At 34.2% G+C, this 16178-nt stretch overlaps 1 protein-coding gene across 5 annotated transcripts in view; it reads right to left on the bottom strand.

Annotated features, from left to right (window-relative positions):
* LOC131032863 (truncated transcription factor CAULIFLOWER D) overlaps positions 1 to 16178 on the bottom strand; it is a 164260-nt gene that overhangs the window by 81956 nt on the left and 66126 nt on the right. For 4 of the 5 annotated variants that reach the window (XM_057963965.2, XM_057963980.2, XM_057963972.2 and 1 more), the window contains exon 2: positions 4575 to 4653. In XM_057963965.2, coding sequence (XP_057819948.1) covers positions 4575 to 4653 — 79 coding nt within the window. The remainder of the gene's footprint in view (positions 1 to 4574; positions 4654 to 16178) is intronic. The other variant, XM_057963957.2, reaches the window with a different exon arrangement.

The raw sequence follows: 16178 nt of genomic DNA on the forward strand, positions 1-16178 counted from the left end.
GCTTTAGTATTACTAATCTTCACCATATTATCAAAATTGATATATCTCATTCTTTTATGCCACAACAAACATTCACTGCTTTGTGCCAACAAATATAGGCTCCCACTCTTATCTTTTATATTGTAGACATTCCAATTAGTTCTAACAACTTTTGCAACCAGTCCCCCAAAAATTCCTTCTCTAATCACACATATAGACTTACTAAATGTGACTTCATAACCTTTACTGCATATCTAAATAACATTCAACAAATTATGTCTCAAACCTTCAACTTAATAAACATCATCATTTTTATGCTTACCATCAATTGTAATGCTTCCCAACCCACAAATAGGTGCAGCTTCCTCTCCTACAAACTTCACTATTCCTCCATCATACTTCTCAAAATTACTGAGCTTCTTTTTATCATTGTTCATATGATTTGAGCATTTGGAGTCACTGATCCAAGCTTTCGGTTCCACTTTGGTGTGCAATGCAATATTCCCACTTACTGAATTTCTTTTGTTCTTCATTCCTTCCGGTCTTCCGAACATTTCTTTATTTGTTTCCTCTATAACCAAAAATACAGATTCTTCATTCCAGTCATCACCATCTTCAACCTTAGATGGATGTGTCTCCATAAAACATAGAATCATTTTTCCTTTATCTCTATCATTTGTCCTTTTCTTTGTGTCATATCTTTTGTATCTATCCTTCTTCCCATCATCATTAGATCTATTGTAGTCTTCCTTATACGTACATTTAGAAGCATGATGACCAATTCTTTCAAAATTAAAACATTTCAAAGGTAGCTTACCTTTGGATTTTTCGATTCCTCTCTTTAGTCTTCTCACAGAGTTTTCTTCGATCTCATCCATATTTTCACTTGCTTAAAGTTAATCTTTAGTCATCCTTGATACATTGAATGCAACCTCTTTTCTTTCCCTCTTCATATCTTCCATCTCAGGTTTTCATAGGCAAATAGTGATCCAAGAAGTTGGTCAACTATATACTAATCTAAATCATGACTTTCTTCAATACAATAACTCTTAGGCTTATAGGGTTTACACAGAGCCAACAAAATCTTTCTCATAACATGTCCTTCTATCTTTTTACCAAACCCTCTGATTGCATTCACAAACTCATTTACCTTGTGTATGTAACTTTCGACACTCTCATCATCAACCATATTTAGACATTCGTATTTATATTTCAGATTCATTAACCTAGCCTTCTCTATCTTAGGATCAACTTCATATACAAAACTTAACATATCCAAATCTCTTTGGCTTCTTTTAACACTGTAACTTTAGAAAATACTATATCACTTAAACAATTGATAATTACACCTCTAGTATTTGTATTATTCTTACCATTCTTAATTTCACCCGGAGTCTGAGGCCCATTTATCGGAGGCTTATAATCAGATTTGACAATTTCCTAAATTCCACTTGGCAAAGTTTCCAAATAAGATTCCATCATCTCCTTCCAAAAAGAGAAATTTGTGCAATCAAACTTCGATGCCTTAAAATTGGCTTCATGTGCCAGCTCTGATACCAATTGTTGAACCCACAACACTACTAAGAGGGGATGAAAAAATCTAAAACTTTTAAGATACTGATCTATCAAACTTTAAGGAACATTAAACACTTTTACAATAATAGTGAAAACATCAACCATCAACATATGAAAACCATATATATGCCAAAACTCTAACAGGAAAAAACCAAAGTGAGAATCACACCCACAATATAAATAAAATTGATTACAATATTTTAGGCTTATTGCAAAGGGACAACATGCACTTGATAGACTTGTAAGGCTATGGCACATAAACTTAGGGCAAGATACAATGACTTGCACAACCCAAACTCAAGGCTTCAGGGAAAGATACAAATAGCTACCAAAAGACTCATTATCTTCTGACAATAGAAAGAATAGCAGAAATGAAATGAAAAGAATCTATTGATCTTGAAACTCTCTTTGAATCACTATGACAAGCGACCAATATCATGGCAAACGCATTTGACATCAACAATTGTTTTAGAATATTGTCACACTGAATATGTTATCATCAAGATCTCTTCACAAACTTAATTTGGCATATCTATGGTACCGAATCTTCTTGTACATTATTCAAATTCACTTCACATAAATTCACATACCTTCCATACATTGACTCATACATCCACACTTCTTAAATAGAAGTTAGATCATCAAAAACTTATTTGAGAGTCAGCCATAGATAGAGTATACAATATTACATAAAATAGACCACTTGAACCAAAAACACTCAATGTGGTCCACACCAAGAGGTAGAGGGGAGCCAAATCCATCACAATACATTCTCCTAAGTTGAATCCAATAAAGCGCACATGCTAACATATCATTCAAAGTCGGCACCAAACATAACATGTAGATAAAAAATAAAACTCACCAACTAGTCCGTTGAAACATCTTCCAATGTAAATTACTTAACGCAGATCTCCACACACCATAGTCAGACATATAACAATATTTTAACACAACCTCCAATGCATATTCAAACTAAAAAGTATGATCCAAATAAGATAATTCAACAAAGCAAACTAAAAACATAACACAACTAAACATACCAATCACATACCAACATAACTCACTTGCAGAACAAAAACACCACGAGATAATTGCACTAGAATACTACACGAATCATATAAACTTGTTCCAAAAACCACAACACTTGAATTCACATATCCAGAAGCCACCAAGAATATTATGGACCATATGACAGACGTTCTTATTGTCAAAAAGCAACAACATCTAACTTCATCATCTAACCAATTAGAGGACATATAAACATGATCATACAATGCTCGCAGAATATTAACCTTATATCCAGTTCTGCACACCGTTCTCTTCACAATCTAGAGGAATATGAAACATTATTCCATTTGGACAATAGATACTCTTTCCTGCATATTGAACCTACTAAAATTGTAACTTTTCGGAGACACTTTATACATATTCAACAAGCACTATATAAACATCGAAATGTATGCACTAGTGAACACCAATTCTTGTTATCAATAATTAAGCCAAACACAAACCCAATAGCAACACCAGATAGAGAAACCTGCATCAAACTCAACAAAAATACCATATACAGAAACCTACATCAAACTCAATAGAAACATCACACAGAGAAACCTGCATCAGTATAAGACCATATCCAGACCAGACTCCATCTAGAAAAAGAAGTCTGACATCAATGAAAACATAACCTAGATTTCCAACAAGCAATATAGGAAATTTTATTTGAATGAATAATACTTTAAGTATTTCATAATTGTATAACCAACTTACAAGTCTTCAATTTACAACAATTGATGAGTTAACTAAACAATACCTTACATTACATTAAATCAAGAACTACCATACAAATATAATTACCATGTTTTCTCTAGAAATATTACTTACTTTAATATTCTAACTATCAAACCAAATTTTATAAAATATAATGGGCTCTTGGGAGAGCTACATGACCTTGAAGAACCTAGGAAATCTTAAGAAATCTTGATTAGGAAATATTATACTCGGTAAGAGAGGTGACAAATTGCTCATATGCGAGCAATGATTACATAGATATGAATGATTAGGGATACATGACCTAATAAATTACTCTTGATTAAAGTTATCTTGCATTTTAGGAATTCAACATGTGTAGCCAATGGCTGCCCAATAAGAAGAAGAATGGTGAAAATCTCATACAATAGAACTACACATTTTCGGGGTATGGTACATAAGGTAAGGTACCGTGGAAGAATGGACAAAACATACATCATGAGACTTTTACAGACATATACTTACAAACATCACAAAGATCATAGATTACATATAAATATAGCCTTAAACACAACCAATTTCTCAAACATAGATGAAAAGGATAGAAGCACCAAAAAGATGTATGGTTATGAAAACAAACAACGTGATGCATTATTATTTCTACCGCATGTGGTGGTCCTCATCCTAGAATGCGTACTTAGGTACCCCTAAACCTTAAAAACCATTAGAATAGATAGAAGATAAAGGTGATAGGACATATTTTCAAGATTCATGTAATAAGCATCAACTAGAGCATCAAGGTAATGTCATAAATAAAAGAATATTGTTCATAATATATATTAAATTTTTAGCTATAACTAGTTTTATTTAATTGTCAATGCAAGTTAGGTTTTGGAACATTATAAATCAGAGATATCAAATTTTGTTGTGTAAATGGATTTTGCATCATAGTAAAATAAGTTGTCAAACAGTCAAAATAATACTACAGAATGTTATATTTTATTTTTTTCTTCCAAAATTTGTATTCTTATCATAGATACATTTCACAATATTTTTATTTTATTTATTTTCAAATAACACAACCACCATCTAATTATAGTATAATTTTACAAATAGTTAAATTAATATAATAGCATAAAATAAAACTATCATAGATTTAATTTAAATTTATGGAAAATAAATCCAACTACTAATATGATCATTTCACTATCTAATTCTTCTTCATATTGATATAATTAATTCAATGAATTCCATAAATAAGATGCGAGTTTTACCTCGATATGATCTGATAACTCTATAACATCTCCAATAGAAGAGAAATTCTTCTCATACTTCCCCATAACTCTATTCATGCTTTATCAAAAATTATTTCAATCACTTAGTTTTTTCAAAAATAGATGAATACTTGCAAAATTTAACAAATATTTTTTGTACTACAAAAATTCTCAAACCATGATATAATTTCAATTAAATACTTAAAACATGATAAAATTCATAGAAATTTAATCAAAATAGACTGATGTTTTATAAAAACCGTTTTTCATTTCTCATAGCCAAAAAATATAAGATATGATATGCTAAATGACACTTACCAATTTATTGATAAGAGCATCTAATCATATATTATTGTTGTAATTTAGGGTAACTATATAGATTAAATAAATTTCATGGACTACCTCTTATGTTTCGTAACTTATCATAAAACTTTCATGTAATATTGATATCGTCATGTCCTATGACAATGGTAGGGTTAACATCGATATCATATTACTGTTAAGTGTATTAATTAAACAACCTTATCTTATATGACGTAAGTAAAAAATCTCTAAAATATTATATCAAGTTTCAATGATACAAGCAAATGTGTAAAAATACTAATTAGGGAAAAACTGGCCATCACATGCGAAATTTAGTCTAAAATAAAGTAAAAGTAAATGTAGAATAAAAATTGTATTATAGTTGGATGATACATCTATATGTATAAATGATTATTAGGAAAACAATTTAGAATGATATGAGGTGTCCAATTTAAACTCAAATAAAATTAAACATTACAATAGTTTTATAATCTCATCTCCTAACACATTCCTTTTGAGTAATACATGCTAGCATATATAGATTCTTCATCTACTGTCTAACATGTAGATTCCACATGCCCTTTCTAAAAATATTATTTCAACTCCCTATCCCTTTTGAATCCATTCAGCTCCGTTTATCCAATCCATGAATTATCCCCTATAATCTATGTGGCCTATTTTTTAAGTAGCGAATGCTATGATGTTTGAACAAACTCTTGGTTTTGGCTCTTGACATCTTGATTACATATACAACCTCTAATTTCCGGAGATTACTTACCAGCATTCACTCAAAAGACCTTTTCTCGCTAATATCCATGGTTTTGAACACTCTTTCACCAATTCACTTCCTACTTGCCTCTTGACGTTATCTAGCCTCGCAACTCTCTTCGTCCATTTGTTAGACTCAATAAGCCCAAGCTACACCAGTCATTTATTGTTTATATAATGACATGGACCATCCTTCCATAAAATAATGATGTTATAAAAGATCCCACCTTCTTTCTTGCCTTCTTTCCAAGGATAAATTCACATGTGAGCCTTCTTGAACGTGTCGTCGTTGATCTTGTAGGGACACAACTGATGCCACTACATTCGAATCATCCTCCTCTATAGGATTGGGTTTAACCCAATAGTGGACCATTTCTTGAAATTATCTATTGTGCTTTTGTTAACTTTTCAACCCCTAACAGGTCGTGATCTTCCCAATTGCACCACTGATTAATTTCATGGTAAAATAAAAAAATAATAAGTTTGTACGAGTATTTATTTTAGCAATTTTCTCTTGGTATTAATTATCTAGAGAATACTCCTTTGGTTCGATACTATAAATTTCTATATACTTGTTTGCTTAATCTCTTTGCAATAAAGTGGATCATCTATTTGGATCATATATGTCAACTAATGCAGTTCTATTATAGGTAGGTTTGCATTATACAAAATATCTTTGTTAGGGATATTCACATAATAACAAAAAGAGTTACTCATCTAATGTAGACCAATTTAATAGGTTTCCCTTGTTTAACACTCATTCAGCTACGTTTTTTGTTTTTTTTTCTAAATTTTATTCATATCCAAAATTTATTTTCTCTCTCTTAATTTTCACTTATTAATTAGAATAGGAATACGTTAGACCTTATAGTAGTTTATGTTCGGCATTATTTGTAACAATAGTCTGTAATTTTGTTATTTTTGTTTTAGGTTTAGAATAGATGAGGAAGCAACCATTCTCCAAAGGAATAGTATTCAATAAAAGAGTATTCAATGTCTTTATAAAAGAATGCTTTGCATTCCTCTAAGTCTTGATGTTGATGGCTTGCAGTTCTAGATATAATGTCTATGTTTTGTGGATGTTGCATATAATATTTTCAGGTTCTCAATTGCTAAAAGGATACATATGGTTGTGGCAGTTTGCTACCAATAAGGTTGTATTTCAGAACTAGCACAAAAATTCTTTATATTGCTCCACTTTGGTGATTCAAGTGTTGCAGGTTGGTGGACATGTTTATATGGTTCATGCAATGCTCTAGCTTATATTTCTAGTGTTGGTTTGATTAGAAGTAAAGTTATGTTGTTTTGTGCTTAGTGTTGTCAACTATGTCAATCTCTAGCTAGTTCAGGTGGTGTATCTTATTTGGATCATGATTTTTCGGTCTGAATTTGCTTTCGAGGTTGACTTAGAATATTGATATGTGAAACATATGCAAACAGAAGAAGTGTGAATTTCAGTTTGTGATGACCCTTGAAGATCATATCTTTAGTGCAACAATGTATTGAGATAATGAATGAGGTCAGAGATGTTCGCCATGATATTGCTCGCTTGACACAATAGTTCAAGAATAGTTTCATAATTAGGAGATCTTGTTCATTACAATTCATTATTTCCCTGCACATGTCAGATGACACTGAGTCCTTTGGGAGCCTATGCAACTCTTTGTATCTTGCCCTAAAATTATGTGTCACAGTATTCCAAGTCCCTTGTATCTGTCTCTAAAGTTGGGCACCTTAGTTTTGCAACTACGATTAGGTGCAGTGAGCTCCTTGGCCTTGAGCCTCAAACTTTGTAATCAGTTATTCATATTGTCAGTGTGATTGGTTTTTCCCTCCTTGGGTTTTTGACATAAATCTGGTGTTCTTGTGTGTTGTGCTTGGTGCCTTCATGTAACATATTTACAAAGATAAATTAATTATGGTTTGAAATTTAAAGGATTATAAGCAAGTTGTTTTAAGGTTCGGACTGATCCACACCTCCCCCTCCCAGCTCTCAGTCCCATAGTGTATTCAACAATTGGTATCGGAGCAAAGATTACATTGAGATATGTTTAACTGCTTGAGCAAAGTTGAGATGGCACGATACATCTATTTCAAAGCACCGAAGTTTGATGGCACAAATTACTTTGCTTGGAAGGCGTGGAAAGAATACATTTGAATTCTCTACTGCTTGCAATATGAGATTATCAAATCTGGTTATACTACTCCAAATGCTGGTCCTACTACTTCGGATGAGTACAAGAATCATTAAAATAATACCAAGGTAACCAATATACTCGTTAGTAATTTCAGTGACTCAGATTTTTTTTGGATCAATGGATGCACAAGTGCAAAACAAATTTGAGAAAATTGAGCAGCATTTATGAAGGAGATGAGAAGACCAAAAAAGTCAAATTGCATCTAAAGGATAGATTTGAGACATTGGGGATGTCTGAAGATGAGAACATTGAAAGTTACATGCACAACGACTGAATGAGGTTGTCAATACAATTAGAGATCTTGGTGGAGCAATGGAAGAAAGTGAAGTCATAGGAAAAGTAATGAGAACACTATCTAAACATTATAAGCCAGACAAGCTTGCCATTAAAGTCATGATATGGATAAATATACCCTAGATCAACTCTATGGATCACTCTTTGTCTTTGAGATTGCAGAACTTGGTGAGAAATCCAATGAAAAGAAGGAAGCAACTTTCAAAGTTACCAAGTAGATTGAAGATGAACCTGAATCAAACAATGTCAATAACATTGATGATGTGGAGGGAACCTTTGTGGGAAGATTGAAGAAAGGTTTTGGGAAATTCAAAGGTAAATTACCCTTTAAATGTTTTAATTATGGAAGAACTGGTAATTATGTTTCTAAATGTACTTTCAAGGAGGATAACTATAAGAGGTGAGATGATGATAACAAGAGAAAAGATAATTATAGGAGAGATGACATTAACAAGATACCAAGTCTAAAAAGAATTATTGTTCAATGTAGACCTACTCATCTAAAAAATGAAGATGGTGATGACTCAAATGAAGAATTCCTATTTTTTAGAAATAGAATAAAAGGATAGTGAAAGAATTATAACTCCACATCATGAGAATACAATGAGCTTAATGACTACAAAGACTGCACTAAATGAAAAAGTAGAACCTAAAGCTTGGATAATTGATTCTAGATGCTCAAATCATATGACAGGTGCCAGAAAGAAGTTCATATACATTGAAAACTCTAATGGTAGATCAATAAAGTTTGCTAGTGAGGAGGTTGTATTAGTTTACAGTACATGAACCATAACTATTGATGATATGCATAAGATATATGATGTTTATTATGTTAAAGGTTTCAAACATAATCTTTTGAGTGTGAGCTAGACGTGTAGTAAAGGTTACGAGTTCGTATTTCATGGGTTCGGATGTGAGATCAAAAAAAGATGCTTAGGAAAATTGGTTGCAAAATATTGAAGAACAAATGCGAATGTCTACTATAGGAAGGAAAATGGAGGAAGTGGTTGTTTGTTGATACAAAGCAGTGAAAATTCGTTGTGGTACAAGAGGTAGGGACATGTTAACTTTGCCAATATGGTGAACATTAGTTCAACTCATTTTGTGAGAGATTTACGAACAATTATCGAATCTGCTAATACAGTGTGCAAGGAATGTCAATTAGGAAAGCAAACAAGGAACAAATTCAAAAACATGGAATATTCAACTACAAGACCCTTGGAGTCGATTGATACTGACCTATGCAGACCTATGAGGATAAGAAGAATACATAGGGAAAGGTATCTTTTCTTGTCTATTGATGATTATTTTAGAATGACATCGATTATTTTCTTAAATGAAAAATCTGAAGCATTAATAGATTTAATATTATCAAATCTATGCTTGAAAATCAAATAGATGCTAAGATCAAGCGTTTGAGGTATGATAGAGGAGGTGAGCTACATCGCATGAGTTTGATAGATTTTGTGAAGAACATGGTATTTGAAGGCAGTTATGTGTACCTAGAACCCCAAAATGGAATCGAGTTGTTGAGAGAAAAAATAGGACTATTTTTGATATGTCTAGAAACATGTTGAAAGATGCTAACTTGCCTAATATGTATTGGAAAGAAGTTCAACATAATATTGTATATATTTTTAATAGGGTACAAGTAAGAGTGAATCACACAAAGACACCTCATGAGCTATGGCATGCAAGAGCACCTATTGCCAGGTATTTCCAAATATTTGGAAGCAAGTGCTACATAAGAAAGGATGAGGAAGACTTGAGAAAGTTTGATGCAAGATCAGATGAAGGAACAAGGAGCAAGGCTTACTAGTATTGCAACAAAAGGCTGAAGATGATTGTGCAAAGTATGAACGTCAAAGTAAGCGAAGAATGGAATAATGTTACACTTGAACCTAAGGTTGAGATAGGGGATGCTCCTATTGTTATCGAATTGAAGGAAGTTCCAGAAGAAAAAAAGGAGGCAAATATAGAAGAGAAGGAACCTGAACAAGAACCTAAGTCACTTGCAAAATATGTGCAAGAGAATCATTCAAAAGATCAGAACATTGGAGACAAAGACAAAGGTTTTGAAACAAGAAGAAGACTTGCGGAGACTAGTGAACAAGAAAAATTTAATTTCCTATCTCAAGTAGAGCCTGAAGACTTTTGCAAAACATAGCAAATATGAAGCTTCGATGAAAGCAATGGAAGAGGAGCTTAATCAAATTGAAAAGAACCAAACATGGGATTGGTACACCGATGTACAAGAATGTGATAGGAACTAAATGGATGTTTTGAAATAAGTGTCATTTTATGACACCCTTGGTCCATCAGTAAGAATCGATCAGAGATATGTTCCATGGACCAACACTGCCCCTATTGATCAAGGATAAAAGCAGTGGGATAATGGTTTGAAGTGTTGCCTTGTCGAAAGTTCCTAGGCTCTTTTTTCCTCTTCCCACAGAACTTCGGAACCTTGAGGTTCCGAAGTTCTTTGCCTTAGTCACTTTCTTTCCTGCTTCGGAACTCCGGAACCCCGAGGTTCCGAAGTTCCCTTCCTTCCCTTAGCTTTTCTCCAATTTCTCCGGAACTCTGGAACCCCGAGGTTCCGAAGTTCTTCTCCCTTCCCCTTCATTTCTCCGGAACTCCGGAACACCGAGGTTCCGAAGATCCTTGCCTAGCTTTACCCCTCCTCTCCTTAGCCTTTCTCCCTCCTCCTTCCGAACTCGAGAACCCCGAGGTTCCAAAGTTCCTTCTTTTCTTCTCCCCTTTCCCAGAACACCGGAACCTCGAGGTTCCGAAGTTCCTTTGAGCAGTTCCCTTCCCTTTCCTTCCCCGGAACTCCGGAACCCCGAGGTTCCAAAGTTCTCTCCTAGTCTTTCTTCCTTCTTTTCTTCGGAATTGTTGTCCTCATTTTTGTTTTTAAAAATGAAAGACCATTACATAAATTTTTTGTGAAAAAATGAAAATTTTGCTCTATGACATGCTTCTCGAGGCAGAATTTCGACTAATCCTTGGACTGGCTTAATCCTCATTCCATCCTCGAACTACGTTTTGAATTTTGTCGCATTCTGAATTCATTTGCTATGTCTTTCCTTCAATTTCGGGTATTTTCTCCTTGACTGCAAGTGAGAAATTTCTCCTGAATTGCAAGTTTTAATGAATTCCATTGTTTTGGTCTTTGTAGGGAAATTTTTGGCTAATTACAAGTGCACTTGATTGAAAAATAGGCACATATAATTTGCTTTTTATTTCCCCCTTGATGCTTTTTGGCTTTTTCAGTTAAAATAGGGATTTTTTGGTTAAGTTACAAGTAAACTTGTAATTCTTTTCTAAAACACCTATTTTAATGGCTTTTGCTTGTAATAGGGATTTTAAACCCCCATTACATATATGTAATTGCATTTTAAAAAGCAGATTTTGCCTTGTTGAGGGAAAAGTGACATTTAAAACTTGTTATGTTACCCAAAAAACCCGATTTTGCCTAGGAATTAGATAAAGTGCATTTTAAACTTGTTATATTGCCCAAAAAACCCGATTTTCAACAATACATGCAAATTCGAACTTGCTATTTCCTTCAAAAAACCCGACCAACAAGGAGAAACATTTTTGTTGAATATTTCAAGCAAATTTCGTGGAAATTTTTTAGGAAGGAGAGGCATTTGGGATTCTTCCCTATTCTCATGCATTCGCAAACATCTTTCACGCCATTTGGGGTTCTTGTTTGTTGATTTTCTGCTAAAATCAATTTACCATGTGGTCCCTTGAATTCATATTTTGGAGGATTTTTACTTTGCAATTCAGCAATCTCCTAAATCGTTTTTACCTCTCTTACCTAGGCGATGAAGTTGGGAGAAGTTTTCAGTCATTCTTTGAGACATTTCAGATGCATTTGATGCCACGTTTTTACCACGTGACCCTTCCTAGGCTGCGTTTAAGAAGGTTTTGATGCCATGTTTTCATCTCTCCTTTAGGCATTTTTGCTTATTATGCTAAGGCGTTGGGGTTTGATGCAGGATTGATCACTTCTCGTGCCATTAAATTTGGATTTGCTGCCACATTTTTCAGTTTATGGCATTTTTGTAAAAACGTGGCTAGGGTTTGGCATTGCGGATTGTCTGTTTTAAAGAGCTATTCTTCTTTCTTCCAATGATTAATCATCTTTTGCAGAGGCATTTTCAGATTAAAGCAAGGTATGTTTTCTTTTCTTTTCTTGTTTCATTTTCTTGTTTTCTTCTTTTCTTATTTTCCTTTCTAGCTGTGAATTTAGAAATATGTTGTTTTTGCCCCAAAAATCGGTTTTGTGAAAGAGATTTTAGAATTGCATTGATCTTCCCCATTTTCCCTCTTTACTTGTATTCCGGATTTTAAATCCCGATTACAAGTTGGCTGAAAATCATTGTTCTTCCCTTATGGTTAAAGAATTTAACTATTTTTGGTTAAAATTCCAAGTTGCAAAGATCTGAAATACCCATCCTTTCAAAATCAGGTTTTAAGAACCCAATTACATGTTGAAAGTTCTTCCTATTTTCATGAAAATGACATTCTCGGTTCTTCCCATTTTTATCCATTCATGTCACCCATATCCGTGCTTTCCATTTTCGTCATTTCCCGCAAGTCTAATTCTCAGTTTCCACCCATTTCTCCATTTGCAAATTTAAAAGTGTACCTGCATTCGGGTTTTAAAAATCCGATTGCATGCATGCTCTTTCCAACTTGTATTCTTGCAAAAATTTCTCTAAGATCCAAAATTGGTCAAAGTCAAGATTCCCCCATTCCCATTTATTTCCTCTCTTTCTCTCACAAAGTGGTGAAGTGCAAGAGTCGAAGTTCTTCCCATTTGAAGAAGGAAAAATGTTAGTTGCAGTTGAATATAATCTTGCCTTAACACTTTTAACTCTTCATCATAGTATTCCATCTTGTCCATCAATGTCAGATTTCCCGTCATCACCAATTCCAAAGAAGATGAAGTAGAAATATGACAAGTACCAAAACGAAGTTGCACCTTCCCAAGTTTCCTCTACTTTGGATTGTATAAGAGATACAGAGATAGGGCATGTGGACATGTCAAAATTTGTCAAGAGGGTTGAGGGTCCACAAGATAGCAATATGCAGCGGCTGTTGGACAGCCATATTCATCACGCATCTTCCTTTCCAGTGGCTACCCTAGAACCTCAATTTATTCTCGCTTTTGCCCATCACTTTGACAAGGAAACAAGAATCATTAAAAATGATGATGGCGAATCAATAATCCGCCTTCATGCAGACACAATTGAGAAAGTCTTGAGAATACCTCATGCACCTCTTTACATGGAAATCTCCAAAGAGAGTGCAACTGAGTATTATGTGAAAAGGGAGAAAGACGGCAAACATCATATCAACAAGTGGATCCATGAGCCATGAGCCATGAGCCACGAGCCGCCTTCTCAAGGTGGGCTAAGTTGTACTATTGTGACTTCAAATGAGAAATAGGAGACATCATAACCCTCCTCAGTAGGATAATGGGCCTTGAACATTCTAAAGTTTTTGAGCCCTGGATGTACCAGTTCATCTTGTTCATAAGGTAGTCCCATCATATATCATGGGGAGAAGTCATCAGCAATGCCTTGTGTGAACAACTTTCAGCAGTCTCTTCCACCATAACTTTCTACATGAACTCATATTTGGTATACTTGGCAGCATCGCTTAGACATTTTCCAGGTCTTTCTATCAAGGGTGATCGCTAGCTTATACCGGTATGGGAATATTATGATCAGTTGCCTTTGAGACCTAGCAGATTGTATTTAAGAAGAGTCCAAGATGTATTCTTCGGTTACTTCATGTGTCATTTTGACAGAATTCTGAAGAACAAAAGGATATCAGATGAGGCATGGGAAAGGGTGAGTGAGTATGGATGCTTGTTTCTTCAATCCCTGACCTTTAACTATATGAGAATCAAATGCTATAGTGGGCAGCCATACATGCTCCCTAGATACCCAACTAATAAGATCGTTCTTATGGAGTTGGAAAGACAAATTATGGATGTCCGCGCTCTACAACAAACCCATTAAAAATTGGTCAGTATTCTCTTGTCACATCCATTAAAGTCAAGGCCATGGAGACCAAAATGTAGGAAATTAAGCTCAAAAGGTTTAAGTCCAGAGATGATTTTGATTATCTAGGTATGAAGTGTTAGGCCCAATATGGAAAGCTAATGTACTGAGAAGGGAGGGGTGAATCAGTGCTTCAAAACTTTTCTTCAACAATAACTTTACTCTTAAGCATAAACTGAATAGTGCAGTAACATAATATAATGCTAAAACAAATAAATAACAATCATACATGATTCACTCCATAACACATATTTTGGTTACATAGAAACTCTTAGTTAGAGAGAAAATTGCGGTGGGGATGACATCCACAACTTCACTACTGCAATAATAAAGGTTGCTCGGTTAGAGCTACATGTTTATCTATTTCTGATAGCTTACCCTGTTAGGAGTATTAACATCTGTTACATCTACCTTGCTAAAGGATTTTACAACACTTATTCTAAATGTACCTGGTTAAAGGCTTTACAATTTATAGACTTTGTTAGAGTCTTTTACCCTGTTAAAAGTTTCTCTTACAATTTCAAAATATTACAATAAATCATAACAAATATCTGCAACTTTACATCTGGAATGTTATAGCAGATTCTATTTGCTCAAAATGATATTACCTAGCTTATAGCATACCTCGGTAACCCATAAAGTAACTCGGTAAACCCTTCTGTTTACTCTGTTCCTTGACTGTTCTCTGAAATCCTTCTCGGTGACCTCTGTGTTTCTTTGTCAACTGTAACAGTCATAACACACTGTGATATCTCATGATTTTCCTTTTTGTATATGTCTTGCTTCACACACACATGCACATATATACTTGCACATATATCTAATCCTGAATTCATGTTGAATAAATAGATCTCTTATGTCGGTGATCTGGTCCATGCTTCGATCTTACAAATATGATTTCTCGAATGAATAACCATGCAAAATATTTCATTGGTTAGATGACCTCAAAATCATACACAATTTTTAAGTGCAATTTCCAATGTGATAACAGTTACTTGTTCCTCGATCCTTGTAACACGTTTCCCATATATGTCCAGGTTCAGTGAATCTAGTAACACCTTTCAATCAGTGTGTGTTCACTCGGTATATCATTCTTGCTGCTCGGTAGACATAGAGTGTTACTCGGTAGAGTGTTCGATGTATACTACGCTCTGAGACAACTTTCTTCTATAACCGACTGCACTGTTCTTACCGACTGAAAGATTCGGTAGAAGTAACCGACTAGAATATATAGAATAACTTCGAACATAAGACTAATGGCAATCTTAGTAAGTAGTAACAATCTCCCCTTTTGACATTAGTTGAGATGTTTGACAAAAACTACTTTCAAAGTTATAACTCAAAAATCTATATACTTGCCAAATTTGACTAAACTGACAATATATACATTTGTCAATGAAATAGTATATTCAGATATACTCCCCTTATCAATATATTGTTCATAACTTTGATTTTGCATGCTCGGTGATCAATGTTCTGTGTGCTGCTCTTGTTTATTGCTTACTCCTCTGTTCACTGCTCGATATACTCCCCCTATATACTACATTCCCCTGTATACTTTGATATGATACTCACTCCCCCTTTTTGACAAACATCAAGACTTAGTTACCATTTGGTGGAGGCAACTGGTCAAAAATGGATTTATACTTTGTCCTTGCTTTAGTGAGGGCGACAGAGAGTGCATCCTTGACACTGTCCATTAAAGAATTTTGTGCTTGAATGTCAGCCAATAGAGAAATTAAGCCATCTAATGTGCTTCCCTCTTGTGTAGTAGATAGGTAAGTGGCTCGATTGATCTGTTCTTGAACTAAACACAAGTATGGAATGAATAAAGTTTGAAGAGTCATAATGTCCATCCTTATTTTGTGCTCTTCATTCCTGAGTTCCAATTGTTGAGCCATGAGCTGTTGTAACTTTGTATTAAAATTCTGAACAGAATTGGGCTCAGTGGTCAACTTATT

The sequence above is a fragment of the Cryptomeria japonica genome, chromosome 3 (assembly GCF_030272615.1).
Source record: "Cryptomeria japonica chromosome 3, Sugi_1.0, whole genome shotgun sequence".
Lineage (NCBI taxonomy): Eukaryota > Viridiplantae > Streptophyta > Pinopsida > Cupressales > Cupressaceae > Cryptomeria > Cryptomeria japonica.